Genomic DNA, 14,634 nt, shown 5'->3' with positions numbered 1-14,634 from the left:
TCACTGGTCATTTCATATGTATGGCCTTTGGCAGCTGAAAAGTGCCATGTAAATGGTATAGACTATAAAGTGGAACACCTCTTGCCTGATCATGTGGCAAATAGCATAAACTCTAAGAAAACAAATTTCCCTTTTGATCTGGCTACTAAGCAAAAGTACAACAGCATTTTCTTTCTGATTCTTCTAACTGCCAGCTTCCCCAGCACAGGGAGAGTGCATTTGCAGGTCCTGACCCATCCCCTCTTCCTGCGGTACCTCTTTTTTTTTTAAATACTGGCTTTCATAGAGTTGTGCTTGCAGGCTCTCCTCAGGGCTTGAAACTCAGCTTGTCTATTTGCACTTGACCCCAGTAGCCTCACGTTGCTGCTTTCAAAGAGTGGCCAGACACCCTCTTCTGGTATGGGGAGAGCTGCTAGATGGCAGCTTTAGCTGCAAATGGCCGTGGCTACACCCTGGAGCACCAACCTCTGCTGGAGTAGGGAAGTTCTGCCTATCAATTGGTGGGCTAGCTTTGCCAAGGCCATGTGAAAACCTGTGGCAGAGAAAGCAGTCTGAGTTTATGATGTCCCTCCCTCCAAAGATGCTACCTAACACGCAGGAGTCAACAGCTTTCAGCAGACTGCCATCAGTGGGACTGGCTTAAGCCACTGTGAAGTGCTTTGGAAGGGTGGCTCTTGTCGCTGATATACTAGCTCCTGAGGTAATGTGCACAGATCCTCACTAGCTCCATTCCAGAAAGAAAAATTCAGACCATGGGAGGAAAAGGAAAGAAGATGGGGGGGAATGAGGTGGCTATTTTATGAAAAGAGAGTAAGTCTGGTCTTCCTTCACTCACCTTCACAGAACAGAGTGAGTTTGCTGATAAGAAACTCTCATTAATGGTAAAAGTTCTATTTGGAAACTGCGGTGAAACATTTCTGCTTTAACAATCAACTAAAATCCAGCAGCCATCCCTACCTTGTGCAGGTGTAGAGCGGAGAGTGGCATAAAAGTACAAACAGCCATCCTTCAGAACGCAGTAGTGCTGAATCCAGACATCTTTGCTCCTGTCCAGCTGGTGGAGGAGGCCCAGGCACTCTGGGTTTTTGATAGCCAAGGGTGGAAGTGTAGTGTTATGCAGTGTGACATCTACCCACACATGGTTCTGTAAAGTAAAGCATGTAACAAAAAGTTCTGATAAGAAATTAAGGAGGACCTGCTAGTATGAAAAGACACAAGCTCTAGTCCCCTGCTAGGAAATTAGCTTTTGTTGTGAAAATAATTTGAAAAGTCAACACTGAAAATGCAATTAGAAAAACCTACATTTGATGGCAAATAGTCATCAACTTCCACTTTCTTCTTTCAATAATAAATTGTCTTTTCCACATCTATTTTGTTTTTCAGGACAAGTTTTGCTGATAGAAACAGGATTATTTCAAAGCTGTATGAAGAAGCTTTTTTTAAAAAATTGTCTTGCTGATTGCCTGACTTCAGCAGTCTTTACGGTATGTAATCTGGCAAAACAAGGTTCACCATCTATCCTCTGGGTTCCAGAGAAAATGTGGTGATGTCTGAGGCCCGAATACAGCACTCAGACTTGGATGGAAGCACTGTCACAGACAAAATGTTTATGGATGCCTTCCCATCCCTTTCTGGAAAGCAGAGTCTTTTTCATTACTAAAATTATCCTATTGTCATTTACAGGTCAAGAAAAAGCTCAACCCATGACACACTGCCATTGTATAGGCTATTTGTATGATAAGAGAATCCAAAAAGAAAATCAGGAAAAATAAACTGTTGTTTAATAAGACCAAGTTGTTTAATGTAAGGTTAAAGCATTTCTTTTCCTTTAAATCTGAGAGGTGTTAAGAACTCAGCCTCTCCTAGTGTGTTTTGCTTATCTACAAGATATATTTCGAATTCTACATCAACCACTGTCATTGTCATTTGAAATCCATGGGGACAGTGTGTGCAATATCAATAGCATCCTGATTGTTTCCAGACGGGTTTTCTTTTGCATTTATTTATGATATTTCTTTAGTATCCTTGACAAGGCAATGACGGAAAAAAGACCTGGCACAATATATCTAGCTGTATTCTTTGTTATGAAGGGGAAACCTGCTGTGACTTATTGCAGCAAAGTGCGGAAGAGGACTTCAGTAATACTAGGTGTGTTCATAAAGTAGTTATCCTTGGAGATTCATTAAGACAACATAGTGTCAGTATATTGGTCTGTTAAATCATTGTGTTGTGAGCCCTGCTGTAACACACTAGCTATTGTAAAAAGTCAGTAACAAACAGTATAGCAAACAAAAAAGAAGAAAAATACAGCTTTTTCTATTCAACTGAATGGAAAGTCCAGTTAGAAGAAAGGAACAGATATAGTGTTCATTAAGAACAGAGGTTAGGCAATGAAAGTAACATATTAAATCAAACATTTATTTCAGAAAAGGATAGTTTGCTCAAAGACAAAACTAAAAAAGCTAAAGCAGTCAAAAATAAGCTGCAATAGCACTGAAAGGAGCCAACTTACTGTGTTGATACTGGGTGAATGCATAAGAGATCTTTCTGTATATATAATGTTGGAACTTTTTATCCAACAAGTTATTTTTGCATGTTACACTAAAGAATGACTCTTTTGGTGTGTTTTCTTTGTGTGCCTTTATCCTCCTTTTTGACTCAGGGTATTTTTTTTTTCTTTTGGCTAGGGTACACACTTTAAATTGTTTGATTTATTTTTGCTGTTTTCAAGTATGTGGGTTCCTTTGTATTCTTTTAAGAAACACTGCCAGGTTGAATATACTTGGAAACAAATTTGGGTTTGCGGTTACAATCTCATCTGAAAGCTGAAGCCAAAAGAAATATATGTTTGATCGATTTTATTTCAGTGGAAAAGGAATTAAAGTAACAATAAACTCCTCCTTTCACTGTTTGGAAACCCATCACTAAAGCACACTGCTGAAGGAATCACTCAAGTGCCCTGCGTTGAGAGAAGGAGGAAAATAAATTTCTTTTTTCTTCTTTTTTTTTTTTCTTTTTTCACGGCATTAATGCAGGTTATAATTTGTACCTTGCAATTTTCTTATTTTTTTATTGATTATTTTATTTCATTTGCAAAAAAAGTAGACTTTGTTACTTACTCTGCATTTGAGCCTCACATTCTTTCTGCTAAAAATCAAGCTGGTTCAGTAGCTAAACCTTTTTAAAAAAAGATTTTGCAAATCAACAGCATATTTTTATAAAGGTGGTCTGCTATAGGAGGAATGAATAAGAATCATGGGGCCAGGAAAGGGCAGGCTAAAGTGGCTTTTACCCCTTATGCTTCCAACCCTGGAAGTACTAAAATTAGCTTTGCAGTTCCCAGTTCAGGGGTCAGCCAGGGCTTATTCATACTAAATTATGTTGGGCTGAGCAAGGTCTCTCTGTAGCAGCTCAAGATCAATTATGGCTATGTTTCTCCCAGCCATAGGGGTCAGCAGAGAGTATAGCTGTGTAAAGAGGTAGAGAGAGAAGTCAAAGTTTATCCGCTAATTTATCTTTCTTCATCTCTGAAAATACAGAAAAAGAAGAACTCAGCATCCCCGTACCCCCCATCCCCCTTCCTAATTTCTGTTGGAAAAAGCAGGTAGCTTGCACCAAAGGCAGACTTGCAGGGAGTACTTAAGAAGATATAGCCCTTCTCTCCCTTTACTCCAAATAGTATTACCTAGGGCAGAACATGTGGTTGTGAGAGTCGTCTCTCCCCTTCCTCCCTTCCCACTACCCTCATTTTAGGTTATGTTTCTGAACCAACTTAAAGCTGCTGGTATATGGAGAGGGAGCATTTTGATTCATTCCAGCGTATGGCAGCAAAGCATATTTGCTGAGTCACAATAATGTCTGTGTATGGCTTTTAGATTGGAGCTGATTCATGTCCCAGCAGCCCAGAACAAAAGTATGTGGTTTCCATGTTGCTGTTTGTACCTGACCATGTACAAATACATCTACTGTCTCTCAGTCTTCTGCACAATCCGTTGTACACATGCTTCTCACATAAATAAAGAATTACCTGATGGACAGGATGCACTGCTTTATCCATAGCCTCCAGCCACCTATAATATGACAAAAAATGACAATAGCTTAGTTTGGTAGAGCAGAATAAATGTGCTTTACTGCCTCTTTTATCTCTGGCTGACATAGACAGCATCTAAAGGGTTGTGCAATTTTCAGGACGCATTCAAGGCTTCAAGATAGAAAAGTAGTGGATTAAATCTAAATAAACATTGCTAAGTCACAGAAAAATAAGTCTCAAAGCTTGCTGTGTAACACATTGTAATAGATTAAGGCAATATTGCAGACAAGGGAATCTATATATTTGGAATATAGTTCAACATGTCAGGCTAAATGATTGCTCTTCTTGTGCCTTTATTATAGTGTAGATAAAGAATTTCTGGGAAACATAAAGAATCCTGAAATTGGAGACTACAGAATAAAGCAATCTATTTGCTGGCAAAGTTATTCTTTTCGTGCTATGCATGGTATAGAATTTGGAAGTGGAAAATGCTCTGATATTGCAATGGTGGGTGCTATGTTAAGTAGTAAGATGTTATAAAAAGATCGGTGGATGAAAACCAAATGTCATCCTACTTAATAGCTTTATACTTTTGATAATTCACAATAAAACAAAGAGGAAAATAAGATTAGATTTTAGTACATTTTGAAATTAAAGCCTAAAAAGTTGTTACTTTTGGTTTGGGTGATTTTAGTTTCTTTGTTTTGTCAGCTATAGTCTTTGGGAAATGCAAAAAGAATATTTTTTAAGTCAAACTCTAAGTCAAAACCAAACTCATTGCCTCTTATTGTGGCGTGCTTGCATTTTAAAATACTAAAATGATAATATGACAGAATGACAGAAAAGGAAATGGAAGATGGGGTTGTTTTTATTACTAGCACTGTCCTTGATGGGCAGAAGAGAGATCATTCATGTGAAATGACCGATAAGCAAGTTTACACCCACAGGAAGATTTACACATTCATTTGTATATAGCAGTCGGGGAGAAGGCAGGAGAATATGGGTGAAGATGTTTTTCTGGAGATAAATCAAGAATTCAGGGGGATCTTCAGCAAAGCACAAGTATTAAAGACTTTATGAAATAAAAATTCTCATGGAAAAAACTATGAAGCTGAAAAATAATTTTTGAAACTTCTGCAAATGAAAATTAGAAACACCATCTTCCCACAGTAGCTGACATATTGGTTTTTTTTTTCTACCGATCAAGGCAGGTATGATGAACATCCTCCAAATATTCAGACTCCCTCTCCCCAAACCGGAATAACAAAACTGACCCTGTAAAACGAAAGATCTCCTACCTCTTCATTTCTTGGTTGGAAGTTGCACAGAAGTAGAAAATCCTGTTTCCACTTTGAGGTATGCATTTAAAAACAAATGGTTTACCCAGACTGGTGTCAACACCAATTTCCGCTCCTTCCAGCTTTGTTACTTCCAGAGGTCTGCACTTCCCTTCATCCTGCAATTAGAGAGAAAGAGTGCCAAAGTTCAGAACTAATATGAAACTGATCCCTGTGCGATGGGGATGAACTCAGGGAACACTCAAAGATGTAGAAGCTGGTGATAAGCTCTTGTGCTTTTGAAACTATTCTAATAATCACATGGTTTAATGATCAGCAGTCCCAGAAAATACAGTGTAGTCACGAAAGATAAACTAGTCAAACACTCTCTAAATTTGCATCTCTGTTTTTGCTCTCTTAGTTGTTTTTGGTTCATCAGAAGTTGTACATGCATGTGGAAACCTCGCCAGGTATTTGTAAATACTCCAACTTTTGAGGGTGCAACTGAGTGAAAGTGTTTTTTTCAAAGTGCACTGAAGAATTTAGGAGCATGAATCTCTTTACTAAGCAATGCTGCTTGCAGCCTGGGTTTATGCTGAAAACCTCACCTTATATGTGCAGATAGAGGGAACAAAGGCTTACATTCAGAAAATAGTGAGCATAATTTAAAAGGCTGGATTTCAGTTCCTTTGCAAAGTTGCCCTAAATATCAGTATGTTCACAACACTTCCCATTCATTTCAGACAACTTTCAATGGAAAGCATTTCAAAATCTTTTGTACCGTGTTGTTCCTGATCGCGTTAAAGCTCTTTGAGACTGAAGGGCATTGTCAGTGTCTAAGCCATTAAGCTCCTTAAAGCAAGTAGGTAGGTGAAACAGTTCCTCCCCCCACTTTCCCACCCCAGCTCCCCTCAAGTGCATGTCTTAACTCAAAACAAAGGTGCGTACATCTGGACAGTGAACTCTAGCTATGTTTTTAACAATATTCTTAGCCCCCTTGCTTTGAAGAGCTATGACTGGAGCTCTAACAGTTGTATCAAATTTGGCAGCAGTAAAATAGAAAACATGAGTTCATGCTGGGACATACAAAGAGCTTTAGTGTCGTTTGCAAAATACACAGATGGTGGAGTCTCATAGAATAAAATCAATTGATTATTGGAAGTTAATTAAATTTCAGTAGGAGCTGAACTGTAAATGCCCCGTGTAATTTTTTTATTAGCCTAAAAATAAACATACATATCCTTCCATGAACAAAATATGCACCTGTGGGTATTAGATAGTTAAATACTTGCTTGTATGCTCATTTGCACATGTAATTATCCCTTTGTTATACATGAATTTTCTGTTGGAATAAAATAACCCCTAATACTGGAAAACTGTAAATAAACATTCATGAATGCATTTCCTAGATTCTTCTGCTTCTTTTTTTTTAAAATGCAAAACTAAAATCAGTACAGAAGATGAAGGCAATCCTGAAAGTTGTCAGTGCTGTGTGACCTACTTTACTTATAATGCCTTCAGACACAAAACTACATTGCAAAGACAGCATAATCAAAATATGTATTCAGGCTCCAAATCTCATTCCTAGTGTAAAGGATAATAAGTGCTAGGTTGATGAAGTGTTATTCAGCAGGATCCTGTCCATGGTCTGGGTTCTGCTGACTGTCCTAGCCTGAAGGCAACAGTCACTGCAGATACTGAAATGGCTGTGTGACCACTATTATTGCACATCCCTATAAACTCCTCTTCTAAACACCTTCTGTGCTGTCTAGAACGAATGCAGATAGAGCTCTGTGGCATCAAGAATGATTTATGTCCACTCCATTTCAAATGAATACAAGTAGGAAAGGAATAAGATGGATTTGAGGCATTCAAAGTGAGACCAAATGTTCTTCACTGACTAATAGGCAGCCATGCTCCCCTAATTCTTATAAGACAAAGGTAAGGGGCATTTCTTTTCACTCATGTGGCTTTCATGAATAATATCTTGAAAGCATTCCTTTGGCAAATATCCTTTTGTTACAAAAAGTGCCAAAGGTATATTGCTGAAAAAATAATTATAAAAGTCGTTATGCCTGTGACTGGAGAGTAATCCACTGACCGATACTGCCACTATGGAACCTAATATAACTGTTATGCTGCTTGAGTTGATGATAAGTATTGTACATATTTTAAATGAACTAACTCAGATTGTAGCTACTACTGTTCCATTATGCACTTAAATAAAAAAGGTTTTTTGTTCCCTCAAGGTTGCTTTCAGCTATTTCATGGATTCTTGGAAGTCTGCAGTATCTAACATGGATGGAGTCCTCTGGACAGAGGGCAGAAAGCGTATGCTGCTTTGGTAAATGCTATTCTGAGAATAATAGAAACACCTGAAGTAACCCTTCCCTTGCTGCTAGTTTTCTTAAGATGGCCTGAGTTTTAGGAGAAATGTTTCTCCCCAAAAAATGAAAATATTAAACAATGTATAACTATGGGAGACTGAAATAAGGGAGAAATAAGAATAGAAAAGTAGATGTCTCCTTTCTTTATTGTATGAAATGGTCATGAAGATAGTGTATGTAGCCTGGGGGGGGTCACAAATCAGCCCTATTTAATTTGGTGTAAATACTTCCAGAAAATAAACGACATTCATAACATATCCTGAATGATTCACTGTGTTCAAATAATTTTGTTTGAGCAGAGTTATATTTGCTATTCTAGGTAAGCTTCTTTGTCTATTAGAAAGGAGAAGCTGAAAAGTTATATGAACATTTTGTGCTATTTGCAGTGAAATAAATCAAAATCAACAACAGGAATAACTATGAAAAGAGATTAAAATTAAGCTACACAAGAGACTGCAAGTACTAGGAAAATTGAATAAAAGTAACTTTCCAGAAAATAAGTTCAAATCCTAGAAGAAATAATAGAAAAAAATCTAAAACACAGTGTGAAAACTGAGCAGTGCTAGAAAGCAGAAATGAGAGACGAGCTAGCTCAGGAGACTGGCAGTGGTTTCAGGTCAGTAGTGGCATGACCGAATTTTTGACTGTCTTTCAAAAATGTCTTCCTGGATGTGCCCCTGTGTTCTTGAACAAGACATCTCTTAAACGAGACAGGAAAATGAACTCTTTTTTCTTTTTGCTTCTTATTTCTCATTTGCCTTACTTCTTCCATCACAGCTGACGTAGCCATGACTCTCCCTGGCACTCAGGCTTGCAGCATTTTCACCATCTGTTATTTTCTGGTTTTCTCTGACCAGCTTCTCCCTGAGGTCTTGTGCTGCTTGCTTAGTAGTATCTCTAAAATCTTCCCCTCCCCATCCCTTTTTTTTCATCACTGTGCTTTGTGGTAGGCTAATTGTTCGGATATTTAGGAAATTATAGCTAGAGCCTGTTTGCATTTCTTCTTTGGGCTGGACACATTGGTGCAAAGGAGAGACTAAGACTTTTATGTCTTTTTCCCCTACATCTTTTTCCTTTCCCCTTGAGGAAAGGACTTATGTATGTCAGAGAGCTCTAGACTCCACAACTGTTTGTATGGCATTTTTCATCAGTAGAGCTAAATTTACTTAGTTTTTCATTTTGTTTTGCTTTAAACAAATTACATCTAAACTAGAGAGAGTAGAAACATACTGAAGAGCAAGACAACAGGGGAAAAAGATGTAAAAGCTCCCCTGATTTGAAGAACGCAATTATCCTCCACCTAACTGTATTGGCTGTCAGACGAAGTACTATCAGGTGGTCTTGTGATATGATTAACCTTCATATTCCAGTTGGTTCTTTTGTTGAGGTTGAGTCATTCGCTGCAATTAATTGTACAAAAGGTAGTGAACAGTTTGCAGGACCAAGCCTCACAGGAAGAACTATTGATTGAGTTAAAATTTTGAACAACTTGAATCAGGTCAAATAATATATCTGATTATGACTCTTTCTCTGGGTCAGGGTATACAATGTGTTGATAGTCCAAAATTAACTTGCGTATCATATCAGCCAGGGTTATTTATCATTTATTAATATGAATAATATAGTGGAAGTATTGGAAAGCTTGGATTCAGCAGCTCCTTAAATGTAAATTGAAAAATATATCCTGGAGCCATGGGAGTCATGGAAAACATAGAGAAGAAATCAGATTGTATACCAGCTCTAAATAATGTGGCAGCTCCCAGACCGTGATGATAAAGCTCCAAGCAAGAATGAAGAACAAATAGAAACGGTATCTTTATGAGTAATGGCTCAGATCTAAATCTATTTATAGCTAAGCCTTTTACATAAAGTGCTTAGGCTTAGAGATGAACACACAGGCCTGCTCAAGAGAACAAAGGGTGGAATGTTTGTCATAGATTGAAATGATGTGAAGGGTCCACACATGGCAGGCAGGGGATTTCTTTCTTGCTATAATAATTAGGCTCCGTATATATCACAGAAACTAACATAATTTAAAAACATTTTTTCCCTCTCTATTCTATTCTACTGGGAACAGTCTTAAGGGTGCACACAAGCAACCAGAAGCATGTACTACAGTGACTGAGTTACAAAATTTTTGTAAATACACGTTCTGTAAAATGCCCTGTTCCCATGCACAGAGAAGACAATTGTAGAAAGAAAAGGGAACATTTAAGTCTGCATTTAAATTTCCTCTCTGCATTTAAGGAGGGCTTTCACTTGTTCCGTGAGGCCTGGGTGCAAAGTGATGTGTCTTGATGGGGATAAAGGGTAAATGGAAGACTGATATCCAGCTGGTTATATGAGGTGTGTAAATGTTGCTGTTGAATCTTATTCAGAATAAAAAGAAACAGCAAACTGTAATACAGATTCCAGGTGTTCTGAGTAAGGCAGAGGGTGAGAACGGAATGATTTACAAACACAAACATACCCTAATAGAGACAACTAAGTAACAGTAATTTCATTCACAGAGACACCACTAATTAAAGAATATTAAATGAGGAAAGCATTCTGCTGTTGAGAAAAAGTGAAGGTTATGGACACCTTTGACTGTAAATAGCACTGTATAATTATCTGAGCAATACTTAACTGCCAGTGTGCTGGCTGTGTTAAACTGCAATAAACAGAGAAGACAAAATTCTGTTGAGCTATTGAAACGCACTGGCTTCATAATGGAAACAGGAATATGACCTAACATCTGATCATTTAGGTAATGTAATAGCTGTTTACAGGCTGGGGTCTAATTGCTTTTGGTTGTTAAGAAATGCACATCTTTGTTCCCACTGCCCTCACCTCAGCTTTGAGGAACTTTGCCTTAGTCACTCACACTGTGCCTGAAGGCTTCCTAGAGGCATTAAACTTGTGAGCCTAAGAAATGCATATCATAATTCTTTTTTAAACTGACATTATTATATATAAACACAGTGAAGACTGACAAAAAGCACATCCCTCCCCTTCTCTGCTGCCACTGTGTTCAGTGAGAGTACTTCTCAAGAGTATGTGTTGCAGTTTTCATACAGCATGTTTCAGAGCATTACAAACATGAACTATCACGAAGGCCATTTCTCTGAGGCTTGGGCTACACGTGAAGGTGAATTTGCTCTTTATTCACAGTTCGTTCTCTTGCTACATCTGAATCTCTAAAGCATGCTCTTTTCCACTGTCAGGACAGCGACTTTGAACTTAACTACTCCTTCCAACTTAACCGCTCCTACTTCCTTCTTATCACCATTTCTTCTTTTCATTTTCCTACTTTGAGTCCATACAACATGCTGGCAGCAAAGTCATACTCCTTAGACATTTATTCCTAATTACTATTGTTCCACATAATTCTTAGCTGAGGGAATTGGAGAGAGAAATGGAATAAATGGCAAAAGTAACATAAGGACCTGACAGACAAAGCTGATTTGACTAGAATACATAAGTCTCTGATTTCTGGAAAGGAAGTCTACAAGGAAGATACATGGATAACACTTTCCTGTTTGGAGCCAGTCATCTTTATAGCTTCTCCTAGACCATAATCTCAATGATATTTACTTCACATTTTCCTTTTCAGGTATTAGATAGGTTATCTGTCTCACTATCCTCTTTCCCAGGGCCTATTTACAGCAAAGGGACATGAAATAATTCCTAGGAACACAGCAAGACCCAAAACAGAGAGGAGCTAGGGCGTTGTTACAAACATGATCTTTTGTTAATTCTTTTAATTTTATCAGCTCTACCTCTTTTTTTTCTCTTTTTTGACCCACAAAAATCACTTGTTATACATATTTTTTTAACCAGTCTTACCTAGCAAGAAAGCAATGATGAATTTAAACTAGGAAATTCTGGCTTTGGCTGGCATTTTTAGTGGATTTGTAAATCCCAGCGTTTAATTAGCTGAGCTCCTTACATGATGGATATTTGTAATGAGGAATGAAGGAAACATGTTTTTGGCTATAATGCTTTCTTTATCCTTGCGCTTTCCTATTGAGCCTAGAACACTGTTAGCTCTCTAGCAGGTATGGCCTTGTGATAGAAGAATGCATGCTCCACAGCCTTTAAACCCCTTATTAGCCCATTTGTTCCTGGGTCCCAGGAATTATACTCCTTCTTTTTAATGGGTTTGCAAGACCAGTATTTTTTTATCCTGAAGGCTGCATCATGTTGTAAAGTTTGCAAGTTAGCTGACAGGTCCTAAAAGCCACTTGGTGATGGCAGCTCAGAGGTCTGTGTGAACTTATTTAACCTTGTTGAGGTGATGCTCTACTGCTGTGGCTAGATTGCTTTTGTTATCTCACTGGTCTCATGTAGAGCTGATAAAGGTTTCTCTGTCCTACACTGCAGTTTTCACCATAGACATTTTGTGGTGACTTTGCAGTCACTTTACCGTGCTGAGCAGCAAAGGCTAGTTTTAGAAGAGCAGACACTGCTATCTGTAAAGAAAGGATCAACGCTTGACTGTGCTGACGTTCCTTCAGCTTTCCCTGAAAAAATGTGTAAGTTCAAGCACAAGAAATTTGATAGCTTATATTTGCCTCAGGGTAGGACCTAAGTGTACATCGTTGTCTATCTCCTCCCAATGTCCACATATCTTTCCTTTAGGAGAAGAACTGGGCACATTGGCAAAGAAGGAATTAGCACATTTGAGAAGATCCAGTGATCTGGACAAGGGGGGATCAACTGTATAGTGTATAGTGTATAATGGAACTCCACTGCTGCTAAGTGTAGGCAAAAATATTGTAAATCGTTACATCTCCACTGATCTCAGTACTTTACGCAAAACAAGGTTCTGACCCAATGTGCCCAGTATTTCTGCTATGAGGCGGCAAACATAGCTATGTCCACTGAGGTGAAGAATGTGTTCTACTTACTTATATGGATTGTAGAGTCAAGGTCAGTGGCAGCATCTGTTTGAGGGAAAACAAAATGACCTTGTATGTAAAGTGACTGAATCTGTTGTAACAGCTATCACTTCATCAATGTGTGATTGGATAGAGGTGAATCTGAAACAGCCGCAATTACATGGGTGAGTCAATATGTAAAAAACTCTAGAAACATGAATCTCTTTTTTAATGTAGGTGGGAAAAGGAAAACTCAGGATGGATAATTTCTGCCTGTAAATAGCAATGTTGAGGAAATGTAGCGCTCTGTGTTTGTTGATATGGACTAAAGCAGAAGATGAAACACCCTTTCCTTTCTCTACAACAAAACATTATAGGCACCCCTTCAGGCATAAATAAAAGTCCTGGTTGTCTTCTTACACAGGTGGAAATCAGGCACGACCTTGCTGGAGTCACTGGAACAACATCAATGTAAGCTGCTGTTCTTAACATCAGAATCAAGACCTGAAAATTGGTGACTCTGGTTAGTTTGCTGGATAGTGACATGCAGATTATCCTGAACTATTTTTGTCTCCCTGAACTATTCTTGTCTTCAATGAACTGTTTCAAATAACATCTTAGATCTACTAAGTGGAAAAATTTTTCCTCCTGACTGAGGCAAGGCCTGGAACATAATGTTTCCAACTTAATCATGCAGCTGACATGTTACATAAATGCTGTGCTAAACTAAGAACGTTATTTGTAATTCCCTTAGAAAAGAAAACGGAATGACCAGCATCTGTATGTGTTGTTCTTCTTATGCCCTGATAGAAATCACACCAAAAGAAAGATGTGCCAATGAGTCCAATTGTGCTCCCTCTTAAATTTGGGCATTCGATTGCTCAGTAGTGAAGAAGCATATTTGTATTTAAGTATCTTTCTTTCTGTCTTACTAAATGACTCTTCAGAGTACTCTGTAAGCACATGAGGCAGTGAAGAAGGTCCTTGTGCTTTCAGTTGCTAAAATAGTACTGCAATATTTCACTGTATTCTTTGGAGTCCAGAGACACAGAGAGAGCAGCTTGCAAAAAAATCATATGAAATAATGTAAAAAGTGGTTGAATGGCACTAGTCTTGGATAATGCAGGAAAAGAAGCAGTAGTTATTACTATAAAGTGTTTATGCAGTATTTTAAATTTATTTACTCTTTTTAAGCAAAAGCAAATGCATGCTTTCAGTGGCTAAAGAGCCTACTACCAAAACATAAGGTTAGTATGATTAAAGTACCAACTTCAATTCAGTATTTTTTCAGTGCAGTAAATAAGACAAAGCTAGCTGGGGAAGAAAAGATAGGCTTAAAAAGAACCTGCTAGTTGAAAGAAATAAAAGAAAAAAGAATTAAATATTAATGAATGTAAGATTATGGGGCACCTTCTAATCCTCAATCCAATTTATCTAACGCTCTTTGTCTTCAGAGGTACTTAACTGATTGGAAAAGTGGAGAGTGTTTATAAGGCATAACTACATTTTTTTTTTACATTTCAGGTGTTTGATGAAGGACCTGACCAGGGTAAAATAAAAACTTCTCCCAAACAAATGTTCCTGTATGTTCCTATATGTTTGTAACCTTTTTAGTGTGTGATCTGTTTATTTGTTTTTGTTTTGAGACCAGAATAAGTAGTGTTGAACTAATGATGATGGAAAGCCAGACTGCTTTGTTTTATACCCAGTGGTTCTGCAGCATAACCCTGGTTACATAACTAGTGTGTATATCATGGCATATGCAGAGAAATAAGCCTACCAGATTTTCTGCTGGAAATGTCAGGTGGACAGAGAATTGTAGAAGAGCAAGCTCTTTCTATAATTTTTAATTACTTTTCACAAAATGTCTTTTTTCCACAGAAGTGTTTGGTTTTGATCAAGAAGCTTAAATGCTTAATGTTGAAAGCTTAAATGTTGAAAGCTTGATTAATTTCAGTTTGGATATGAAACTGCAGTGCCTCATATGAATTCTTTTCTTCATCTTAACAGTACTGTCCATGAAAAACTATGCTTAGGATCACCAGGAGGAGGGACCAGAATGCACCGGGCGGGGGGGG

General features: G+C 38.0%; 1 protein-coding gene across 1 annotated transcript in view; it reads right to left on the bottom strand.

The window, feature by feature from the left end:
• LOC103920877 overlaps positions 1-14,634 on the bottom strand; it is a 23,634-nt gene that overhangs the window by 1,985 nt on the left and 7,015 nt on the right. The window contains exons 4-7 of the mRNA XM_009328735.1: positions 12,014-12,199; positions 5,329-5,486; positions 4,028-4,070; positions 958-1,144 (exon numbers count right to left, since the gene is read on the bottom strand). Of these exons, the coding sequence (XP_009327010.1) occupies positions 958-1,144; positions 4,028-4,070; positions 5,329-5,486; positions 12,014-12,199 (574 nt within the window). The remainder of the gene's footprint in view (positions 1-957; positions 1,145-4,027; positions 4,071-5,328; positions 5,487-12,013; positions 12,200-14,634) is intronic.

This window comes from Pygoscelis adeliae, unplaced genomic scaffold, assembly GCF_000699105.1.
Source record: "Pygoscelis adeliae isolate BGI_AS28 unplaced genomic scaffold, ASM69910v1 Scaffold16, whole genome shotgun sequence".
Lineage (NCBI taxonomy): Eukaryota > Metazoa > Chordata > Aves > Sphenisciformes > Spheniscidae > Pygoscelis > Pygoscelis adeliae.
This window is presented reverse-complemented; position numbering and strand designations above follow the sequence as displayed.